The sequence below is a fragment of the Rhinoraja longicauda genome, chromosome 3 (assembly GCF_053455715.1).
Source record: "Rhinoraja longicauda isolate Sanriku21f chromosome 3, sRhiLon1.1, whole genome shotgun sequence".
Taxonomy (NCBI): domain Eukaryota; kingdom Metazoa; phylum Chordata; class Chondrichthyes; order Rajiformes; family Arhynchobatidae; genus Rhinoraja; species Rhinoraja longicauda.
In genome coordinates this window covers 87873521-87897693 of record NC_135955.1, presented here as the reverse complement: position 1 = coordinate 87897693, position 24173 = coordinate 87873521, and the positions used below count along the sequence as shown (strand labels likewise).

At 42.1% G+C, this 24173-nt stretch overlaps 2 protein-coding genes across 2 annotated transcripts; both read right to left on the bottom strand.

Moving 5' to 3' along the window:
* Window positions 1-4132: 4132 nt before the first annotated feature.
* LOC144592475 (transmembrane protein 171-like) lies at window positions 4133-24173 on the bottom strand. The gene is made up of 3 exons (XM_078397068.1): window positions 23663-24173; window positions 20056-20185; window positions 4133-4256 (listed from the first exon to the last, which is right to left on the bottom strand). The coding sequence occupies exons 1-3, from the start codon at window positions 24171-24173 to the stop codon at window positions 4133-4135; spliced, it is 765 nt and encodes a 254-aa protein (XP_078253194.1).
* Window positions 6538-10511, bottom strand: tmem174 (transmembrane protein 174). The gene is made up of 2 exons (XM_078430396.1): window positions 9874-10511; window positions 6538-6628 (listed from the first exon to the last, which is right to left on the bottom strand). The coding sequence occupies exons 1-2, from the start codon at window positions 10509-10511 to the stop codon at window positions 6538-6540; spliced, it is 729 nt and encodes a 242-aa protein (XP_078286522.1).

The following is a 24173-nucleotide window of genomic DNA, read 5'->3' as shown; positions in this document are numbered from 1 at the left end:
TGAGGAAGATGACTGTCAGAGTAGGTGATCTACCATCTACCTTAGAAGTGTAAAGTCAGTAAAGCAGAAAAAGCCACAGGAAGGGGAACTGAAACGTCGCCCATCCAGGTTCTCCAGGGATGCTGCCTGTCCTCCTGAGTCACTCCAGCACTTTGTGTCTTTACTTTCGGACAAAACTATTTGTTGTTTCTGACAATGGGAGGAAAATTGAAGAAAGGTGTAGAGAAACAAGAAAAGGAATGATAATAAAAGTGATTAAACCAATTCATAAAAAATTGAATTATTTCTTTTGATGGAGTTCAGATGAAGATAGACACAAAATGCTGGAATAACTCAGCGGGTCCGACAGCATCTTTGGAGAAAAGGAATAGATGACGTTTTGGGTCGAGACCCTTTAGTTTAGTTTAGTTTTGAGATACAGCGTGGAAACAAGCCCTTTGGCCCATCGAGTCCACACTGACCAGCGATCCCCGCACATTAACACTATCCTACACACACTAGGGAAAATTTTACATTTATACCAAGCCAATTAACCTACAAACCTGTACATCTTTGGAGTGTGGGAGGAAACCAAAGATCTCGGAGGAAACCCATGTGGTCAATAGACAATAGGTGCAAGAGGAGGCCATTCGGCCCTTCGAGCCAGCACCGCCATTCAATGTGATCATGGCTGATCATTCTCAATCAGTACCCCGTTCCTGCCTTCTCCCCATACCCCCTGACTCCGCTATCCTTAAGAGCTCTATCTAGCTCTCTCTTGAATGCATTCAGAGAATTGGCCTCCACTGCCTTCTGAGGTAGAGAATTCCACAGATTCACAACTCTCTGACTGAAAAAGTTTTTCCTCATCTCAGTTCTAAATGGCCTACCCCTTATTCTTAAACTGTGGCCCCTTGTTCTGGACTCCCCCAACATTGGGAACATGTTTCCTGCCTCTAACGTGTCCAACCCCTTAATAATCTTATACATTTCGATAAGATCTCCTCTCATCCTTCTAAATTCCAGTGTATACAAGCCTAGTCGCTCCAGTCTTTCAACATATGACAGTCCCGCCATTCTGGGAATTAACCTAGTAAACCTACGCTGCACGCCCTCAATAGCAAGAATATCCTTCCTCAAATTTGGAGACCAAAACTGCACACAGTACTCCAGGTGAGGTCTCACTGGGAGAACTCCGTACAGACAAGCACCCGTAGTCGGGATCAAACCCAGTCTCTGGCGCTGTAAGCACAGTAAGGCAGCAACTCTACCACTGCGCTACTCTGCCGCCCTTCTTCAGGTCTCATCCCGAAACGTCACCTATTCCTTTTCTCCAGAGATGCTGTCTGACCCACTGAGTTCCTCCAGCTTTTTGTGTCTATCTTCGGTTTAAACCTAGCATCTGCAGTTCCTTCCTGCACAGTTCAGATGAAGGTCTTGCCTTTACAATCAGAGCTAACACATTCAAGAATGTGTTAAAAAGTGCACAAGAATTTTGGAACTCTGTTCCCAATAATGTTATAACATTCTGAGGCCTAAATATATTTGACAACTTTTGAAATTAAGTGTATAGCTGATCACACAATATTTCACAACTTTTTTTTCAAAGCTATAATCCTGAAAGATATTTATTGTTTGTTAATGCCATCGATTTTGTGAAAATGAGAAGCTGCTTTTAATTTCTAATAAAGCATTGTGTCAAATTGAGCATTATTTCTAAATTATTGGAATTTCTAAATTAATTAAATTAAAATAAATTTATTTCAAAATTAACTAACCTAACTTGTTTTTTTCAATTAAGAAACAGCTATATTTATATTCCACAGAGGGAGATACTGAGTCAGCTTTCGTTTAATGCTAAGATGTGCTCTGTACAAATATTTCATTGTAGTTGGATAGTGGGGTTATGGTATTCAACATTAGTAGCTTATTTATATTAATCAAATAACTTCCTGCACCGAGCAAGCCTCCAAATTGTTTCACATGGAACATGGAGCAGTACAGCAATGGAACAGGCCCTTCAGCCCACAATGTCTGTGCCGAACATGATGTCAAGACCAACTCTTATCTGCTTTCATATAATCCATATCCTTCCAATCCCTGAATGAACCAAAAGTCTTTTGAATGCCACTATTGTATCTCCCTTTACCACCACCCCTTGCAGCGGGTTCCTGGCACTCATTGCCCTCGGTGTGTGAAACAAATTGCCCTGCGCATGTCCTTTACATTTTGCCCCTCTCACCTCCCATCCTGGGAAAAAGGTTCTCACTGTCTATCCTATCTGCACCTCTCATAATTCTATATACTTCTACCAGGTCTTCAGCCATACTTCAGCCTTCGTTATTCCAGAGATAACATTCCAAGTCTGCTCACCTCTCCCTGTAGTTAATACACCCAAATCCAGGCATCATTCTGATAAACCTCCTCTGCACACACTCCAAAGCCTCCACATCCTTCCTGTAATTGGATGGCTAGAACTGCACACGAGACTCAAAATGCAGCCTAACCAAAGTCTTCTAAGCTGCATCATGACTTGCTGACTCTTATATTCAATGTCCCAACCTATAAAAGCAAGCATACTATACGACGTCTTTACCACTCTATTCACTTGTGTTGCCACTTTCGGGGAGTTATTATTGCTTTTGCTCTCTTTTTGATAGTTTAATCTCAATCTATGTAAGTATACAACCCCCAATTTCATTTGCTCTAACCTGCTCAATCCTCCTGTGTGGGATCTCATCAAAAGCCTTCTGCAGATTACTGTTTACCCCTTAGTTATTCTACAATTCACATCTTCAAAGAATCCCAGTAGATTAGCAAAACATGATTTCCTTTCCATGAATCCATGTTGTTTCCGATCCATGAACTTCTCCTTCTTTAAATAAGGAGATTACTCAGGTATGCAGTACTCCACCTGAAGTCGCAACAATCCCCATATAGTTTAGTTTAGAGATACAGTGCGGAAACAGGCCCTTCGGCCCACCGAGTCTGCGCTGACCAGCGATTCCCGTACAGTAACATTATCATACACACTAGGGACAATTTTACATTTTTACAGACCAATTAACCTACAAACATGCACGTCTTTGAAATGTGGGAGGAAACCGGAGCACCCGGAGAAAACCCATGTGGTCACGGGGAGAACGTAGAAACTTTGTACAGACACCCGTAGTCAGGATCGAACCCGGGTCACTGGCGCTGTAAGGCAGTAACTCTACCGCTGCCACCGTGCCACTTAAAGTAGCTGAAGTATACTCAATAAATAACTCCATTCTGTTAGATTTCAATCAGTTTTCTGCACCAACTTTTTGCTAGCTTTTTACTTCCTATTGATGCTGATTAACTTGCCGAATACTTCTGTATTTGCTATTTTTGCTTTGGTTTCCAGCATCTGGCTTTTTTTGCTCCAATTCATAACATCATCAATGATTCATTTTGAATTACGTCATGTACTTCATCATTTATTGAACAAAATGCTCCATTTATGCCAATTATTTACCATCTTGGGTATGAACAACATGAAAGCAGTCTAATCATTGCTGGATTCTAAAAGGATGTTTATCTTTCATCCAAACAAGTGAATTTACATTTTTTTCGGAAATTTTGCATATCTGGCTTTGGGATTCGTATTGCCTGCCATTAAGGTATGAAAAGATACCCCAGAATAAAATAACTCACAAGGAATCCTTTCAATACTCTGAATGCTAGATACAATTAATTTATTTTGGCTCTTTGTAAGAAGAGGGGCACACGTGGGCGCAGCGGTAGAGTTGCAGCCTTACAGCGCCAGAGACCTGGGTTCGATCCTGACTACTGGTGCTGTCTGAACGGAGTTTGTACGTTCTCCCCGTGACCTGCCTGGGTTTTCTCCAGGACCTCTGGTTTCCTCCCACACTCCAAAGACGTACAGGTTTGTAGATAAAATGTTGGTAAAATTGTAAACTGTCCCTAGTGTGTGTAGGATAGTGTTTAGTGTGCGGGGATCACTGGTTGGCACAGACTCAGTGAGCTGACGGGTCTGCTTCCCTGCTGTATCTCTAAACTAAACAATGAGCAATACTGAACAGAAAGATGTATAATAAAGTAGAGTGCATGGAAAATAACCACAATCATATTCAAATCCTATTGTTGTAGCTTGAGAAGAACGGTGAAACTAATGTCCAGAGGCATCCTCACTTTCCACAGGGAAGATTTCATCATATGAAGGTGGTGGAATGCTGTCAGGAACTTCATCCACTCTTAACGCGTCTTGTAAATCGTCTTGGGTTTCCTCTGCTCTGTGGGAAATATTACCAATACAAGTAAGCTTGAAATATTCAACTAATTATTATTTTGTAGTAATTGTCTAGCAAATATTACACAGAGTTATCAAACTTAGACATTGGGACATCATTATTGAAGGTAACAGTGGAGGATAAAATATACAAAGTGCTGGAGTAACTCAACGTATCAGGCAGCATCTCTGGAGGACCTGAATTGGAGACGTTTCGAGTCGGGACCTTTGTAATACTGTAGTGGATCATAATGTTGATAATTCACTGAAGAGGTAATAATTTGCCATCTTTTGGGTAAGACATTAACAGAAGCCTTGTCGGGTACCTCCACTGGATGTAAAAAATCATAAGGCATCTCCTCGCAGTGTTGTTCGCTTTGTCCTGGGAAATATCGGTGTATAATCAAAATCTCTTTAACAGATTATCTGGTAATACGTTGCTCCTCGTGCTGTGCTTAAAGTAACTATCATGTCTCTTCAATTGGAACAGCATTTACCCTTCATAATTCACTGACTGTAAAGCATATGTGGTACATTCTGAGGCTATGAAAGTTAATAATATGCAAATGTACCCTTTTCTTCCACTACTTGAATTTCTATGCTTCAAGGGCTTTTAAAGGCCTTTAAAAAAAAAACTAAACTCCCTTTTAGATGAATGGCATTGAATTAGTCCTGGTCTACATGAAACACACTGAGAATCTTGATGTTGCCTGTAAAGATGACATCTTCCGTCCAATCTAGTTGTTCTAAAATGGGGAGGGCTTAAACTCCTATTTATGATACAATACAATCACATGGCTTACTAGATCACTTGGTGTGAGATTGAAGTCAAAGTTGGCCAGTTTAACAGCTTTCCTTTTCAACAGCATATCAATGAGTATGAAGCAGGGTCTCGACCTGAAACGTCACCCATTCCTTCTATCCAGAGATGCTGCCTGTCCCGCTGAGTTACTCCAGCATTTTGTGTCTATCTTCAGTGTAAACCAGCATCTGCAGTTCCTTCCTACACAATGAATACTTATTGACAGTCTGAGAATTAAATGGCACTATTTTAATGGTACATCTCTTTCATGACTTTAAATGAATTTTTACTTATGTACGGTAATATTTGAACTTATTACCGTAGATTATTAGAACAGGACTATCGATTTTCAGTCCGATGGAAGATTAAGGTAACACACAAAGAGACTAATCGAGATGTTGGAGCCAGCAGAGCCAAGAGGTCTTCCAATAAACATAAAGCAAATTAAGGAAAGGACACAAAGTGCTGGAGTAACTCAGCAGGTCAGGCAGCATCTCCGGAGAACATGGTTAGGTGATGTTTTGGAGCTAGTCTTCAATCTAAGAAGGATCCCGACCAGAAACATCACCTACCCATGTACTCCAGAGATGCTGCCTGACCCATTGAGTTACTTTGTGTTCTTTTATGTCAACCAGTATCTGTAGTTCCTTGTTTCTATAAACACATTAAGGAGCCGCGTATAAATGCACGTCTGTTGTACAATTTGATCGCGTGTAATGTGGCCCACCAAAAGCAGTCAAATGCAAACTGTGGTGCAAATAATGCATAATAAAAGCTTGCGCAGACTAGCGAATCAATAATGTTGTTAAGATTAATTTTGGGTTGCTAGTTTACTGTGGAATAATAGTGCAGTGAATAATAATACTGTAGCAAGTTAATACTTTATGATCTTAATCTAACATTATAAATAACTTTATTTAAAATCAGTTTAATAAGCAAAAACAGAATCCAAATCAATGTGTTGATATCCTGATTAGCAATAGAATCCCCGTAATTTGTGAAAATTATAATCTTTAATTTTTTTTCATATTTCGTTTAATACTAGAATTTTAACACAACAATTCCCTTGCTTAAAAATAACATGGCTTCTCATATTTGATTGATTCAGTGATAAAAAAAGATATATTTAAATAAGATTTTACTATTATATAGAGCTTATCATGATAATATTTATATACGTTCATGTCATGGGAACAGAATTAGGACCATTCGGCCCATCAAGTCTACACCACCATTCATTCATGGCTGATCCATCATTCTCTCTCAACCCCATTCTCCTGCCTTCTCCCCGTAACCTTTGACACCCTTATTACTCAAGAACCTGCCAATCCCTGCTTTAAAAATACCGAATAACTTGGCCTCCACAGCCATCTGTAGCAATGTATTCCACAGATTCACCATCCTCTGGCTAAAGATTTTATACTACATACAGATTTTTGAACTGCAACATGACGTATTATCAGGCCACAGGAAGTATATGCAATCAGTAGAATTTTTTAACCTTGATCAGAATGCAGTGAGAATCCAGTATTTGTCTCATGACATACAAACCTTTGATGGCAAATATTGCATTTCTGGGTTTATAAGTAAACACGATAAATAATTTATAATATTGTTATTAGTATATTATAACCTGTTTTTTCCCCCACAGAATTAATTTCTTACTTCATTAGCTCTATCCTTTCTCCCCTTGTTCCCACTAACATCACAATATCTAGGAGTCTGAAGAAGGGTCTCCGCCCAAAATATTACCCATTCTTTTCCCCAGAGATGCTGCCTGCCCTGCTGAGTTACTCCAGCATTTTGTATCTGTCCACAATATCTACATCATTTTGATGGTTTCCTGGTCCCAATCAGCTCTTTCTCACCACTTGAACCAGTCCCCTTCACTCCGACCCTTATTCATCTGACTAGTTTGTTCTATCTGGGACATATGGCAATAAAACACACTTGACTCTTGAGTTTGTTGTCATGTTGAACGACTTTTCCTTTAACTCCACTCCCTTCATCCAAATCAATGAATATTGCCATGAGAATCCACAAGGGTCCAAGTCACACGTGCCTATTTGTGTGGGATACATGACATTGGTTCAGTCCCACTCAGGCACCCTCCCTTACCTTTGTCTGGGGTAATGATGACTATATTCACAAGTTATAGCAGAATTAGGCCATTCGGCCCATTGAGTCTACTCCGTCATTCAAGCATGGCTGATCTCTGCCTCCTAATCCCATTTTCCTGCCTTCTCCCCATAACCCTTAACACCTGTTCTAATCAAGAATCTATCTATCTATCTGCCTTAAAAACGTCCACTCAATAATCAAGAACTTGTCTCCACATTGATGTTGCTTCCTGCTCTCAAACAGAAACATGTTTAATCAGCCTTCACCACCAATTTCAATCCTACTGTCACTCTCACATGGTGCATCTCTGACATTTTTACTCATTTCTGACTTTTAGAAGAGAATCTTTAAAGATACAGCACGGCAATAGGCCCTTCAGCCCACCAAATCTGTGCCAACCACCAATCACCACATAGGCCAACCTACAGACACTAGGGACAATTTTACAACTTACCAAAGCCAAGTAACCTACAAACCTATACGTCTTTGAAGTGTGAGAGGAAACCGGAGCACCTAAAGAAAACCAACGTGGTCACAGGGTCACAAACTCCGTATATAGACCTCCCAACATTTGATTTTACAAATTCATAATTTTGATGTCCAAAGTTTAGAATTTTACATCAAAATTCATAATATGGCGCGTAATGCAACTTTTCAGCAAAAAGTATGTACGCCAAATGCGCGACATTCATGTGTGAAAAACTACTATTATTTTGCAACAGTCTGTAGTTCTTGGACTACATGTACAATGTCAGGCCTATCATGAGTATATTCTGCTATTTATAAAAAGGTTATCGAACAGAAATATTTTTTACAACACAAAGAAAAAATTATTGTTTTGTTTTTTCTATTTTGCTTTTTCCTTACACATCCCAATTCTCTTGGTATTGAATAAAAGAACAATGGTCATAAAATGTATGACTAAGTTATGAAGAAAGAGTTTCATTTTAAACGGCGCATACCTAATTTCATTGAAGACATACTTGCTCCAGTGGTCTTCAACAGCAAATCACAACGGTCCATGTCCCCCCCACCCCCCCTACTACCCTCCCCCTCACCCCAACTCCACTCCCCCTCTACCCCCACCCCTCCCCTACCCCCTCTCACCTTTCCCCCCACCTCCCCTCCTCCCCCACTCCCATTCCTACTCCGCTCCCCCCACTCCCGCCCACCCCCACGACCCCCTCCCCTGCACCCTAACCCCCCCCATTCACCTACGGTGAGCAGCGAGGCCAGGCCAGGCTAGAGGCCGGGCCAGTGGCGAGCAGTGAGGCCAGGCCAGGCCAGCCACATGCTGCGAGGCCAGGCCAGGCCAGACCAGCAGCGAGGCCGGGCCAGCGGCGAGGCAAGGCCAGGCTAGCGGTGATGAGGGGCGGAGCTAGGTGAGGGCAGCGGCGAGCGGGGGAAGGGGAAGAGCGAGCGGCGAGGCATGTGTTTTGCGGAAAAATGTGAGGCGAAATCAGACTGGCGGAAATGAAATAAGAAAGTGGAAACTTTCCGCCAAATTCGGAAGGGTTGGGAGGTCTGCATATAGACAGCACCTGTAATCAGGATCGAACGCTTCCACACGAAAGACATACAGGTTAATAAGTCATTTGTCCTTAGTGTTTCGGATTGTGCTAGTGTATGGAGTTATCACTGGTGGGCCGAAGGGCCTGTTTCTACATTATCTCTAAAATCCAAAGTAAAGTCGAACGTAATGCATATTGATTTGACCTCTAACTTTTCCCAACTCTAATGAAAGGTAATCAACACTAAACATTAAATGTGTTCCTCTCCCCACAGATATTGCGAACTCCCCTCCCCCTAACCTGTATCCACCTATCACTCCCCATGGCATTGTCCTGCTCCCACTTCTCTTCCAGCCTTCACCCCCAACCCCCACCACAATTAGTCCTATGAAAGATCCCGACCCAAAAAAATCAACTATCCATGTTCTCCAAAGATGCTGCCAGACCCACTAGGTTACCCCAGCACTTTGTGACTTTTTTTATAAACCAGCATCTGCAGTTCCTTGTGTCTCCATTGCCACCATTTACTGTTTTTTACTTGAAAGCGCTTTGGTGTTCCATTGGTAACACTAAGCCAGCACAACCTACAACGAAAAATAATTCAACTAGCTTCTGCAGTTTCATTGAATGTTCAAATTATTTTGCTCTGGACATCATGTTGGTTGTCTTGGAAAATTATTTAATGAAATTCTGAATTATGGAGATCAATTGCGAACATCTATAGAGAGAACCTGAAGAACATGGATAGGTGACATTTCAGGTCAGGACCCTTCTTCAGATTAAGTCTCGACCCAAAAGGTTGCCAAAAAAAAAAAATCTTCAGAGATGCTGCATGACAATAGACAATAGGTGCAGGAGGAGGCCATTCGGCCCTTCGAGCCAGCACCACCATTCAATGTGATCATGGCTGATCATTCTCAATCAGTACCCCGTTCCTGCCTACTCCTATCCTTAAGAGCTCTATCTAGCTCTCTCTTGAATGCATTCAGAGAGTTGGCCTCCACTGCCTTCTGAGGCAGAGAATTCCACAGATTCACAACTCTCTGACTGAAAAAGTTTTTCCTCATCTCAGTTCTAAATGGCCTACCCCTTATTCTTAAACTGTGGCCCCGCTGAATTACCCCAGCACTTTGTCTTTCTTCATAAACCAGCATCTGCAGTTTCTTGCGTCTATATAGAGAACTTACCTGATTGTTTCACTGTCTAACCTTTGGTAGGGTGGGCAGTTCTCATCTCCTGTAAAAGATGTGCTGTCCAGGGGATAGATGCTGTAGTACTGAGGAGGGCAAGGGGTTGTTCCTGTAGCACCATTTGGTGGATTAGTGCTCTGTGTGTTGTTCAACGAAGGCAAGCAGGTTGTGTTCATAGCAACGGCATCCTGGGCAGGAGATGCATATGGGGGTGGAATATACTGAACAACTGTAGCTCCGTGGAAAGTTATAGGTTGATTAATCCCAGTAAAGACAAATGACTGACCACAAGGAGTTTGCTCAGTCTCCACAGCACTCTCATTGATTTGCTTGCACGTTTTGCAAGTTAGCATTCGGAACTTGCAGACAGCAATGAGAACAAAAGTGACTCCCACCGAAAGTAGAATTGGTCCCAGCAACTGCGTCCATTCTAAGTCACTGGTTCCGTAATATTTAATCCAGCCCATCACGGTGAAAGTTATGCCGACCAGAACCAAAAAGACACCGGAAAATAGCAGTGTGGCCCCGGCTTTGTCCCCATCTGACACCTGGACTCTCGGAGCCCGAGACTGGCAAGGAGTCACAGAAAACACATTCACAGAGAAATCCTCCACGTTGCTGCTGCACTGCTCCATTTGGCTTGCACAGTCTCTGTTGTGTGACCGTTCCGTGACAGAAAAAGAAATTGGACCGGTACATAGCGTCTAAAGCACGGTGTCATCAACAACAAAAAAAAGTGCGTTGTGGCAAGTTAATGATTAATGTTACAATATTAAAATTCTTGTACTGTGCAGAACTGGATCATGAGTTCTTTGCGTTTTTCCTTTTGATGATTAAAGCATTTAATGAGGCATTAAAACTAGGAGGTTTATTCCTGCAAATCCTTTGCTTTTGTGTGCCTGCAGAGAGGTCTTAATGCTTACAACCTGCAGAAAGTACACTGCTCTACACTGATGCTCCCAGCTGAAAGATCTACTGGAGAGCTCTTAGGCACTGAAATTCCTAAGAAAGAACACCTTTAAAATTTTGGGGGATCGATCATGATTGAAATTTTCCTTCCCTGTCCTTCACGGAGGTGCCCATACAAACTCAATAGTGTCCAATTGCGTACAGATTGAGTAGGTCATTGATCCAGGAGCCTAGAGGAATCGGTCCCAGCCTGTGACATCAGTTCTTTCGGTAGGTTTACACAAAATGCTGGAGTAACTTAGCGGGACAGGCAGCATCTCTGGAGAGAAGGAATGGGTGACGTTTCGGGTCGAGAACATTCTTCAGACCCGAAACGTCACCCATTCCATCTCCCCAGAGATGCTGCCTGCCCCGCTGAGTTACTCCAGCTTTTTGTGTCTATCTGCGGTTTCTTCCTACACATTTAGGTAGGTTTACATTTATTTAAAAACCTGACCCTTATAGTGAATCTCACGTAAACCCCTCCAATTGTTCCCACCTCTTTTCCCATGACCCAGAGTTATAGTATAATTTGTTTCTTTTATTGGTCTGCATTGAAAGGTGTTTCAATGCATTGAACGTGTAAGACCCTGTCTATCTCACACAGAGTCTTAGGGCTTGGGCCAAAAGTAATTTTGCAGTGGAAGACCTCGAGAGACATTCAATGGCCGTTTTCATCATCCAGTTAATGCTTCCTTCCAAGCACAGAAAAACTTTACGTTTCTTTGCCTCAAATGATTTAGGGACCTTAGCTTAACATTCTGCTGGGCACACAAAATCAACTAATTTTAATAAAGCCTTTTATCACTTTAATATTGATCTTCAACCAAAAGACAGTGTTGACTATAGCAGACAATGGACCTGCTCCACTATCACCATGTGTTAACATTGCTCAAATTTTCACTTTGTTACCTGATTGGACAACATACCACAAAATAAACGGCCAATAACCAATTTTAACTTTAACAAGACTCTTATTCCACCTTGGATACAAATATGACAAGTAGTTTAGTAAATCAGCCGTGCACAAAACCCACATTTCACAAAAAAAGGTAGATTGTTTTTGTAATGATTTACTAAAAGTGAGGAAAGAATTGTGTTGTTTCGAAACAAACCAAGGGGTATTTAAAAGGCTTTTTAGATGGGCACATGGATATGCAGAGAATGGAGGGATATGGATCACGTGCAGGCAGATGCGATTAGTTTATCTTGGCAATATGTTTGGCATAGACATTGTGGACCGAAAGGCCCATTACTGTGCTGTATTGTATGTTCCTGTGCTGTATTGTATGTTCTGATTATCTGCAATTAATGATTAAAAAAAGCTCAATAAATGAACCATATTTAAGATACAGAGAAGAATTTAGATGAGCTATGTGTGTGAATGCAGTTTATTGTGAAAAGTCTTTTAAAACTGGACTGGGTGCAAAATGCCACCAAAAGTGAATCTACCTGCTAATGAAAGGCTTCAGGTCTATGCATGGCATTCAATGTCAGTCTGAATTAGGTACTTGAGCCCTGGGCACCTATACCTTTCTGCCACTATTAAACATACAGTATTGATCAGGTGCTGCAAAAATATTGCAGCGGTTAAGGGAGTTCCTGTGAAAGAAAGATTTTTCTACACACGATGGATTCTCAAGAAATTTAAAATGAAATAATATTCAAATAAAGCAATTGGGGTGGTCTCCTCGTGACAGAACCCGTTTTTTCCTGACAGGTAAATTTGCAAGGATGAAACTTTTATATATTAACATATTTGTTTGTGCATTAACTCTCACTCCAACGAGTATGTAAATAAATAGCTTAAAATGTGTTCCAACATTTGTGTCCTGAAAACCTGCTGATCCAAACATTAAAAAGGAACTTTGAGTTGCTCTGATAGTTTAATGGATAAATACTTCACTTGGTGAGTTGTTGAGTTACATTGATCCCGAGTTGATGCTGAGTTAGCAACCACTTAAAGGTAAAATTCATTCCAAAGTCCCATGTCAGGGATGTAAAAGGGTCTTGTAAAAGGCTCATAACAAGAGGAGTTGAGTATAGGAGCAAAGAGGTCCTTCTACAGTTGTACCGGGCCCTGGTGAGACCGCACCTGGAGTACTGTGTGCAGTTTTGGTCTCCAAATTTGAGGAAGGATATTCTTGCTATGGAGGGCGTGCAGCGTAGGTTCATTAGGTTAATTCCCGGAATGGCGGGACTGTCGTATGTTGAAAGGCTGGAGCGATTGGGCTTGTATACACTGGAATTTAGAAGGATGAGGGGGGATCTTATTGAAACATATAAGATAATTAGGGGATTGGACACATTAGAGGCAGGAAACATGTTCCAAATGTCGGGGGAGTCCAGAACAAGGGGCCACAGTTTAAGAATAAGGGGTAGGCCATTTAGAACGGAGATGAGGAAGAACTTTTTCAGTCAGAGAGTGGTGAAGGTGTGGAATTCTCTGCCTCAGAAGGCAGTGGAGGCCAGTTCGTTGGATGCTTTCAAGAGAGAGCTGGATAGAGCTCTTAAGGATAGCGGAGTGAGGGGGTATGGGGAGAAGGCAGGAACTGGGTACTGATTGAGAGTGATCAGCCATGATCGCATTGAATGGCGGTGCTGGCTCGAATGGCTGAATGGCCTACTCCTGCACCTATTGTTTATTGTCTATTGTCTATTGATCTGAAACGCCACCCATTCCTTCTCTCCAGAGATGCTGCCTGTCCCGTTGAGTTACTCCGGCATTTTGTGTCTATCTTATGTAAAAATACAAGATGGTTTCTGATCACAATAGGCAACCTATCTTGGAAAGTGGGCACTATAAGATTTCAGGACAATTAAAATTGTGGGTCCTTCAAGTCAGTTTAGTATGAGATGAAACAAGTTATTATAAATAAATACAAAGATCCACAGATAGATACAAAGGGTTGGAGTAATTCAGCGGATCAGGCAGCATCTCTGGCAAAAAAGGGCAGGTGACATTTCGGGTCGGGACCGAAGTCTGAAGAAGGGTCACGATCTAAAATGTCACCTGCACCTTTTCAGCGGGTCAGGGAGCATCTCTGGAGAACATGGATGGGCAATGTTTCAGGTTGGGACTCTTCTTAAGTCTGAAGAAGGGCCCCACACTTGAAAAGCCTGAAGCTATTTCAATTTATTGAATTTTCATTGTGTCTGAAGAAGGGCCCTGACCCAAAATGTCGCCATCCCATGTTCCCCATAGAAACTGCCAGATCCGTTGACTTACTCCGACACTTTGTGCCTTTGGCTCAAGTTATGATAGATACTGTAAAACAGTGAATTGGCCATCTGTTTGACAATCCCATTGCTTTTCTTTTCATGTACGAGATACACAAGCAGATCCTGACAAGATTTACCGAAGCTTTGAAGAATTTTTGCATGAATTGAATCCTTGGTGAGGACACGATGGGCCTGTGTCAGATCCCCGGTGGAAATCCTGTCGAATCCTAGACCAGGTCTTTGGCAGGCAGTGAGTGAACTATGGTCTGGAAATAATCTATTTGAAGTCAATCCCATTTAGCTCAGCAGCATACTACAGGTGTTCTCAGAATGAAATCAAGACTGTGAATCCTGATTTTCAAAGCACAACCATTCATGACCATATCTTAAGCTGCCTTCCATGTACTGATAATAGACACAAAAAGCTGGAGTTAATCAGTAGGACATGCAGCATCTCTGGAGAGAAGGAATGGGTGACGTTTCGGGTCGAGACCCTTCATCAGACTATTCCAGCATTTTGTGTCCATCTTCGGTGTAAATCAGCATCTGCCGTTCCTTCTTACATAGAAACATAGAAACATAGAAAATAGGTGCAGGATTAGGCCATTCGGCCCTTCGAGCCTGCACCGCCACTCAATATGATCATGGCTGTTCATTCAGCTCAGTAGCCCGTACCTGCCTTCTCTCCATACCCCCTGATCCCTTTAGCAAAAAGGGCCACATCTAACTCCCTCTTAAATATAGCCAATGAACTGGCCTCAACTACCTTCTGTGGCAGAGAATTCCACAGACTCACCACTCTCTGTGTGAAGAAATGTTTTCTCATCTCGGTCCTAAAAGACTTCCCCCTTATCCTTAAGCTGTGGCCCCTGGTTCTGGACTCCCCCAACATCGGGAACAATCTTACCGCATCTAGCCTCTCCAACCCCTTAAGAATCATATATGTTTCTATAAGATCCCCCCTCAGTCTTCTAAATTCCAGCGAGTACAAGCCCAGTCCATCCAGTCTTTCCTCATATGTAAGTCCCGCCATCCCAGGGATCAATCTGGTGAACCTTCTCTGTACTCCCTCTAAGGCAAGAACGTCTTTCCTCAGGTTAGGAGACCCAAACTGCACACAATACTCCAGGTGCGGTCTCACCAAGGCCCTGTACAACTGCAGCAGAACCTCCCTGCTCCTAAACTCAAATCCTCTTGCTATGAATGCCAACATACCATTCGCTTTCTTCACTGCCTGCTGCACCTGCATGCTTGCTTTCAATGACTGGTGCACCATGACACCCAGGTCACGTTGCATCTCCCCTTCTCCCAATCGGTCACCATTCAGGTAATACTCTGCTTTCCTGTTCTTGCCGCCAAAGTGGATAACCTCACATTTATCCACATTATATTGCATGTGCCATGCATTTGCCCACTCGCCTAATCTATCCAAGTCACTCTGCAGCCTCCTAGCATCCTCCTCGCAGCTAACACTGCCACCCAGCTTCGTGTCATCCGCAAACTTAGAGATGTTGCATTCAATTCCCTCGTCCAAATCATTAATATACACTGTAAATAACTGGGGTCCCAGCACTGAGCCTTGCGGTACCCCACTAGTCACTGCCTGCCATTCCGAAAAGGACCCGTTTATTCCTACTCTTTGCTTCCTGTCCGCCAACCAATTTCTATCCACCTCAACACTGAACCCTCAATACCGTGTGCTTTAAGTTTGTACACCAATCTCCTATGTGGGACCTTGTCGAAGGCCTTCTGAAAGTCCAGATATAACACATCGACTGGTTCTCCCTTATCCACTCTACTAGTTACATCCTCGAAAAATTCTATAAGATTCGTCAGACATGATTTGCCTTTGGTAAATCCATGCTGACTTTGTCCGATGATATCACCACTTTCCAAATGTAATGCTATCACATCTTTAATAACTGACTCTAGCATTTCCCCCACTACCGATGTTAGGCTAATTGGTCTATAATTCCCCGTTTTCTCTCTCCCTCCCTTTTTAAAAAGTGGGGTTACATTAGCTACCCTCCAGTCCTCAGGAACTACTCCAGAATCTAAAGAGTTTTGAAAAATTATCACTAATGCATCCACTATTTCTGAGGCTACTTCCTTAAGCACTCTGGGATGCAGCCTATCTGGCCCTGGGGATTTATCTGCCTTTAATCCATTTAATTTACCCAACACTACTTCCCGACTAACCTGGATTTCCCTCAGTTCCTCCATCTCATTAGACCCCCGGTCCCCCGCTATTTCCGGCAGACGGTTTATGTCTTCCTTAGTGAAGACAGAACCAAAGTATTTGTTCAATTGGTCTGCCATCTCCTTGTTCCCTATGATCAATTCACCTGTTTCCGACTGCAAGGGACCTACATTTGCCTTAACTAATCTTTTCCTCTTGACATATCTATAAAAGCTTTTGCAGTCTGTTTTTATGTTCCTTGCCAGTTTTCCCTCATAATCTATTTTCCCTTTCCTAATTAAGCCCTTTGTCCTCCTCTGCTGGACTCTGAATTTCTCCCAGTCCTCTGGTATGATACTTTTTCTGGCTAATCTGTATGCTTCATCTTTTGTTTTAATACTATCCTTGATTTCCCTTGTTAGCCACGGATGCACTACCTTTCCTGGTTTGTTCTTTTGCCAAACTGGGATGAACACTTGTTGTAGTTCATCCATGCGACCTTTAAATGCCTTCCATTGCATGTCCACCGTCAACCCTTTCAGCATCAATCGCCAGTCTATCTTGGACAATTCACGCCTCATACCCTCAAAGTTACCTTTCTTTAAGTTCAGAACACTTGTTTCTGTATCGACTTTGTCACTCTCCATCCTAATGAAGAACTCTACCATATTATGATCACTCTTGCCCAAGGGGCCTCGCACAACAAGACTGCTAACTAACCCTTCCTCATTACTCAATACCCAGTCTAGAATGGCCTGTTCTCTCGTTGGTTCCTTGACATGTTGGTTTAGAAAACCATCTCTCAAACATTCCAAGAAATCCTCTTCCTCAGCACCCCTGCCAGTTTGGTTCACCCAATCTATATGTAGATTGAAGTCACCCATTATAACTGCTGCGCCTTTAGTGCATGCATTTCTAATTTCCTGCTTGATGCCATCCCCAACATCCCTACTGCTGTTAGGTGGCCTGTACACAACTCCCACTAGCGTTTTCTGCCCCTTAGTGTTTCGTAGCTCTACCCATATCGATTCCACTTCCTCCAAGCTAATGTCCTTCATTTCCACTGCTTTAATCTCCTCTCTAACCAGTAACGCTACCCCACCTCCTTTTCCTTTCTGTCTATCCCGCCTGAATATAGAATATCCCTGGATGTTGAGCTCCCAGCCTTGGTCACCCTGGAGCCATGTCTCCGTAATCCCAACTATATCATAATCATTAATAACTATCTCCACATTTAATTCATCCACCTTATTACGTATACTCCTTGCATTGAGACACAAAGCCTTCAGGCTTGTTTTTACAACTCTCTTACTCCTTGTACGATTATGTTGAAAAGTGGCCCTTTTTGATTTTTGCCCTGGATTTGTCTGCCTGCCACTTTTACTTTTCACCTTGCTACTGTTGCTTCTACCCTCATTTTACACCCCTCTGTCTCTCTGCTCCAGCTCCCATCCCACTTGGATGTACTGAAGTTTGATAAGATTTGCCGAAATAAAACCTTCAAATAATCCATGGAATATTGGTTTCCTCTTCATCGCCTCATAAAACCTTCCTAATAATTCAGATCAAATAGATAGATAAAGTCACATAAGAATGAGAGAAAAATCATTCTTTCATTCTTTGTAAAGAAAATATAAGGTAATAATGAAAAACGGCACTGGTATGTTAAAGGCAAATCATCCTTGACTAAGTTCATTGAGATTTCCATTAATGCCAAAGGTTGCTATTGGGACATTGAAGAAGCATGTGAAAAAATGTTGGTAACTGTTATCAGCAAAATTGAATCAGAAGAATACAAAAGAGCAGTAGCATCATTGGTTTGGTTGGAATGACAATTATTGTGGCTTCCTTCTGGGATAAGTATTTGGATCACTGCATATTTTAGTGTAATTTAATCTGACTTTGGCACAGTTTAGTTTGGAGATACAGTGCGAAACAGGCCCTACGCCCCCACCACCCCCCCCACTCAATCCCCCCCCCCCTAGTCCACAACGACCAGCAATCCCCGCACACAAACACTATGCTACACACACCAGGAACTATTTACATTTATGACAAGCCAATGAACCTACAGACCTGTACGTCTTTGAAGTGCGGGAGGAAACCGAAGATCTCGGAGAAAAGCCACGCAGTCACGAGCAGAATGTAAATCTCCGTACAGACAGTGCCCATAGTCAGGATCGAACCTGGGTCTCTGGCGCTGTAAGGCAGCAACTCAACCGCTGCGCCACCGTGCCGCCCAGAGGACATCATTTCTACGTTTTGTGGCAAGTACCATCTTTGAAATTCAGTAACTGGACAGGATGATCACAGGTCCCAGTTATGGTATCCCAGAAAATTGGGGGATGCAAAGGCCTGAGAGAAGATTTGCTTTAGGAAGAGCTTCTGGAAAAATTGCCAATGTTCTCCTTAGAGCAGAGAAAGTCCATGACAATAATCAAAAAACAAATTATTATTGACGTTGAAAATATTGAGATAAACTGAGAATTCTGGAAATAACAGCAGCTTATACAGCATCTACAAAGAGAATTATTAGAAAATAGCCAACATCTGAATCTATCCACAGGCGCAGTATGAACTATTGAGTATTTTATGTTTTATGTATTATTTTCAGCATTAAGTGTTCAAATTATCTTTGAGGATTTTAGTTTAGTTTAGTTTAATTAAGAGATACTGCACGGTAACAGGCCCTTTGGCCCATCGGGGTCCGTGCCGACCATTGTTCCCCGTATGCTAGCACTATCCTACAAACTAGGGCCAATTTACAATAGTTTCCAAAGCCAATTAACCTGCAAACCTGTACGTCTTTGAAATGTTGGAGCAAACCAGAACTTCCGGAGAAAGCCCACAGTCACGGGAAGAATGTGCAAACTCCGTACAGACAGCACCCAGAGTCAGGATCAAACCAGGATCACTGGCGCTGCAAGTCAGTAACTCTACCGCTGCGCCCCTTTGATGCATTAGAAATGACAATTACCTTTCAAAGCTTTCAGATCTGATTTTGATGAAAGTTGCGATTGCAACGAACCTAATCGATAAATCCAACTGCCAACAAAATTACTCTCAGTAAAAAGTCTGAGTTACTTACTCAAAGGGAGAAGAACAAATGATTGTTAGAAGTTAGATTTACACTGCATGATATTGAGCAAAACAAATTGGTCTGAGGAAGGGTACCAACCCGAAATGTCACCTGTCAATTCCCTCCACAGATGCTGCCTGACTCACTGGAGTTCCTCCACCTCTTTGTATTTTGCTCAAGATTCCGGCATCTACAAATCCCTACGTCTCCATAAAATGGATATTGCTCTCCAGTGAGATTGTGCTGTGAGATATTCAATAAAGGACACAAAGTGCTGGAGTAACTCAGTGGGCTAGGCAGCATCTCTGGAGAACATGGATAGGTGATGTTTCGGCTACGGACCCGTCTTCAGACACAACGAGAAATTGAAATAGCTGAATTTACAATGGTCATAAATTATAGGTGCAGAATTAGGCCATTCGGCCCATTCTCTACTCCGCTATTCAATCATGGCAGATTTTTCTCTCCCTCTCAACCCCATTCTCCTGCCTTCTCGCCATCACCCCGACACCCGTACGAATCTGAATCCATCAATCTGCGCCTTAAAAATACCCAATGGATTGGCCTCCCCAGCTGTCTGTGGCAATGAATTCCACAGATTCACCACCCTCTGACTAAAGAAATTCCTCCTCGTCTCTTTTCTAAAGGTACGTCCTTTTACTCTGAGGCTGTGGCCTCTGGTCCCAGTGTGTCCAGTAGGATACTGTAAGGAAGCTCTGATGGTAAGTTAAAGAGTGATTTTTCTTTTTACCTGCAAAAGATGATGCTGTAATAAGACGGAGGGTCTTCACTGGGGGCAGGCCAGCTGGCTTCACAGGCATCATTTACCATTGGTGGTGACCCAAGGAAGTTAGGCGGTGGAAAAAGCAACCCAGATCTATCTGGATAACATCAAGCAGAACACTTCAGCACATTCCGTATACAATTCTAATAGGACCAAAATATTTTCTTGCACTTTAATGGCATTTAAACGGCTTCCCAGATTATCAAAATGTAAACAATATCCTGGCATTTTAGAGGAAATGACAAAGCATAATCTAGGCTCGACTGTTAAGATTTTGTAAATAAATGGAAAGGTTTAGCGAGAACATTTGGCAAAGCAAATCTTCTACCTGTCTTTAATCAAAGGAGGGATTACTGGGAACGAAGGAGAGATCAGAATGACAGCAATGGTATGAATTACAGAGGGTGTGAGTAACATTGCAGAAATAGTTGTAAATCAGGGACAGGGATAAACTCAGGAAAATTGCATCCTCAGAATTGTTTAATCCACAGGCTGGCAAGACTCTGGATTCTGATGGACTTCACCTTTGGATCTTAAAAAAATGGTGGTGGGTGAGAAAGTTGACCTGTTGATTTTAATTTTCAAACATTCCTAAGATGCAGAGGAAGTTCCTTTAGATTGAAAAATAGAGAATGTAACCCGTGATTCACAAAGGCAAGTAGGCAAAGCAGGAAATTACAAGCCTGTTAGCTTAACATCTGTCATATGGAAAATGTTAGAAGGAATTATGAAAGGTATTAGAGCAGGGCACTGAGACAAATTAAAGGTAATGAGGTAAAATCAACATGGTCTTGTAAAAAAGGAAATCATGTTAAACCGATTTATTGGAAACATAACTTGCTGTGGACAAAGGAGAACTGGTAGATGTACGGCATCTATTTTTCAATCTAAAGGAACTTCCTCTGCATCTTAGGAATGTTTGAAAATTAAAATCAACAGGTCAACTTTCTCACCCACCACCATTTTTTTGGAATGGCGGGACTGTCGTATGTTGAAAGGCTGGAGCGATTGGGCTTGTATACACTGGAATTTAGAAGGATGAGGGGGGATCTTATTGAAACATATAAGATAATTAGGGGATTGGACACATTAGAGGCAGATAACATGTTCCCAATGTTGGGGGAGTCCAGAACAAGGGGCCACAGTTTAAGAATAAGGGGTAGGCCATTTAGAACGGAGATGAGGAAGAACTTTTTCAGTCAGAGGGTGGTGAAGGTGTGGAATTCTCTGCCTCAGAAGGCAGTGGAGGCCAGTTCGTTGGATGCTTTCAAGAGAGAGCTGGATAGAGCTCTTAAGGATAGCGGAGTTAGGGGGTATGGGGAGAAGGCAGGAACGGGGTACTGATTGAGAGTGATCAGCCATGATCGCATTGAATGGCGGTGCTGGCTCGAAGGGCTGAATGGCCTACTCCTGCACCTATTGTCTATTGTCTATTGTCTAAAGCATTTGATAAGGTGCAGCAGCTAAAGTCATTGGAGAAAATAAAACCTTAATACGTCATGTATTGGCTGTCTTTTAGGAAACAGAGAGTAGGCATTTCTGATGAGCAAGATGTAACAAGTGGCGGGTTCCAACAATAGTCTCACAATAAAAGCGTTCAATATGTTTGATTGCAAATATTGGGAAATCAAACAAGAACATCTGGGTGGTCAGCTTATTGAAAATATACATAAGTAAACCTTTAAGTTTAGGAACATTTAGAAAGTAAGTGCTATTTGTTATGTACCATCTCACACACATTTCCTATGGACAGTTTCCCCAATGTATTGATGCTTTAAAAACTATTGACACAGAATTGTTTTTTTTTGCTTTTGGTCCTGACTTGCTTTACATGGTCTCCCTAATATTTACATACCTCTAGTTCCCCTCCCCTGACTCTCAGTCTGAAGAAGTGTCTCAACCTGAAACGTCACCCATTCCTTCTCTCCAGAGATGCTGCCTGCCCCGCTGAGTTACTCCAGTATTTTGTGTCCATCTCCCTAACATTAGGTGGCACTGTTGTTCATTCAAGCAGACAACCCAACTTTAGTTCTTGGCATTGCACAAGAAACGAAGAGTGCATTTAAATGGCAAATAACTTGTAAGGCTTTATCGGGAATAGTAGATAAACAATTTAAATTTAAGTAGACATATAGAAATTCAGGAAAACTGTAGAGTAATGTTCACTAAATTACTCCAACATTGAAACAACATCATCTGTTGTGCTTCTTTGTATTCTAATCTTATTTTTTAATTCCCTTACTTCCCCTGCTAGAGATTCAAGTCATGCTGAACAACATATCCACAATCCATCATGGTATCAATGTAGGCATTCACACCATCATTCAAATTCAAGAACCGCAGCACACTGTGCATTTAAAGCTTTCAAATGGTATTTCCTGAAATAGTTGTTAGGATTTAAACTAATTCACTGCACTCTCCCCTCAAAGACGTAACTGAGATGACATAATTTAATTGCTAGTTATTGTGCAAATTTGGTTGTATTTGGTTTAATATGCAACGTTCAATACAAACAGAATATAAAAATTAGGAGCCCGGATTTTGCCAGGTGCACTAAATTTCCTGGACTCTTCCTTTCGCCCGTCCCGCCAAAGAATCAAATCCAAAAATTTAACAAGCTAATTTTCACTTAGGTGGAGAAAGAAATGGTGCTTATTAAATAGTCATTAGAACAAATGTCACTGGAAAAGCATTGGGGAACAAGGGTGAGAATCACTCCCTCAAGGATCAGCGTGGTCAGTCTATAAGTGGAGCTAGCCAGGTGGGTGAGGCCTTAAATGAATACTTCTCATCTGTATTTACCATGGAGTAGGTCATGGAAGTTCTGGAATTCAGGGACGAGAACAGTAAAGATCTGAAACATGATCAAGTTTAAGATACAGGGTGAGGATGGATAGGCTGAATGTTTTGCCTGGAGCAAAAGGAAGGCGAAGCTTGATTTAGAAAATCATGAAGGGCATCGATAAGGTGGATGGTCACTGTTTTTTTCCTAGGATATGGGAATCTAAAACTAGATGGCATAGCTTTATGGTGAGAGAAAAAAAAATCAAAGGGCACTTGACAGATTTTTTTACAGAGAGGGTGGTGGGTATATGGAACTAGCTGCCAAAGGAAGTGGTGGTGGCAGGTACAATTATAATGTTTGTAAAAGACTTTAGGTAGATTCCTGGATAGGAAATGAGATATTGGCCTTGGTTGGTACGGATTAGTCTGATCCGTAATTTGTGATTTCATGGTATATTAAGAGGCAGACAAGAGTTAACAATAAGGAAAGCATTTTAACTTATTTTGTCTCCATGGCAGTAAGATGGAAAATTAAGGAAGTAAAGGAGGATGTGGGGCTCTGTTATTTCTTAAAACCTTGTGGAAAGCTATTACAACGGTTCCCCATGTTACATGAATGATTGCACTCAAATGTTCCCTGCTGGCTGCAGAATTCTACATGGCGTCTATATTATATAGGACACAACATAAATGGAAGTGCTTTTCTGATTCGTTACAGTTTAATTGCCCATTCCTGCAAAGTATTCTGTCCCCCTTCACATTGACACGTGGTTTAAATGCTTCCGCTTACCTGTTGCGATATGACATGGCGCTGAGGTGCAAGGCTCGTGATCGTTTATAGGTGGACTTTCTTCATCTGCACCTGACGCCACCTTCCTTTTGACGTGGGCCATTAACAAGAAGCAAATACCAATGAAGGTCACTGCTGGGCCCATGATTTGTAAAAACAGCAGTTTGCACTTCTCGTTTTCGTTAACTCTATTTGTGAAGTTAGGAGCTTGGCTGTCCACGGTGCCAGGGCAGGTGACAGCCCAAACTCCAATCGTGGTCAGTAGCATCCCACTCAAACAAAACAGGACTCCAAAAATGAGGAAATGGGCAAAGGATGTCTGGTCGCCACAAGAACGATAGCACCGTTGGTCAGCTGAGTATTCCAGTCGGGTCAAATTAACCAGGCTTCTCGATCTTGAAAGCAGGATGAATATCAACGCAAAGCCGCATAAACTGGGTCCAGTGGCCTTTAGGATCATGCTGCAGGCAACTCCACTACAGTCACATGATTGTAACCCAAAGGTAGTCAT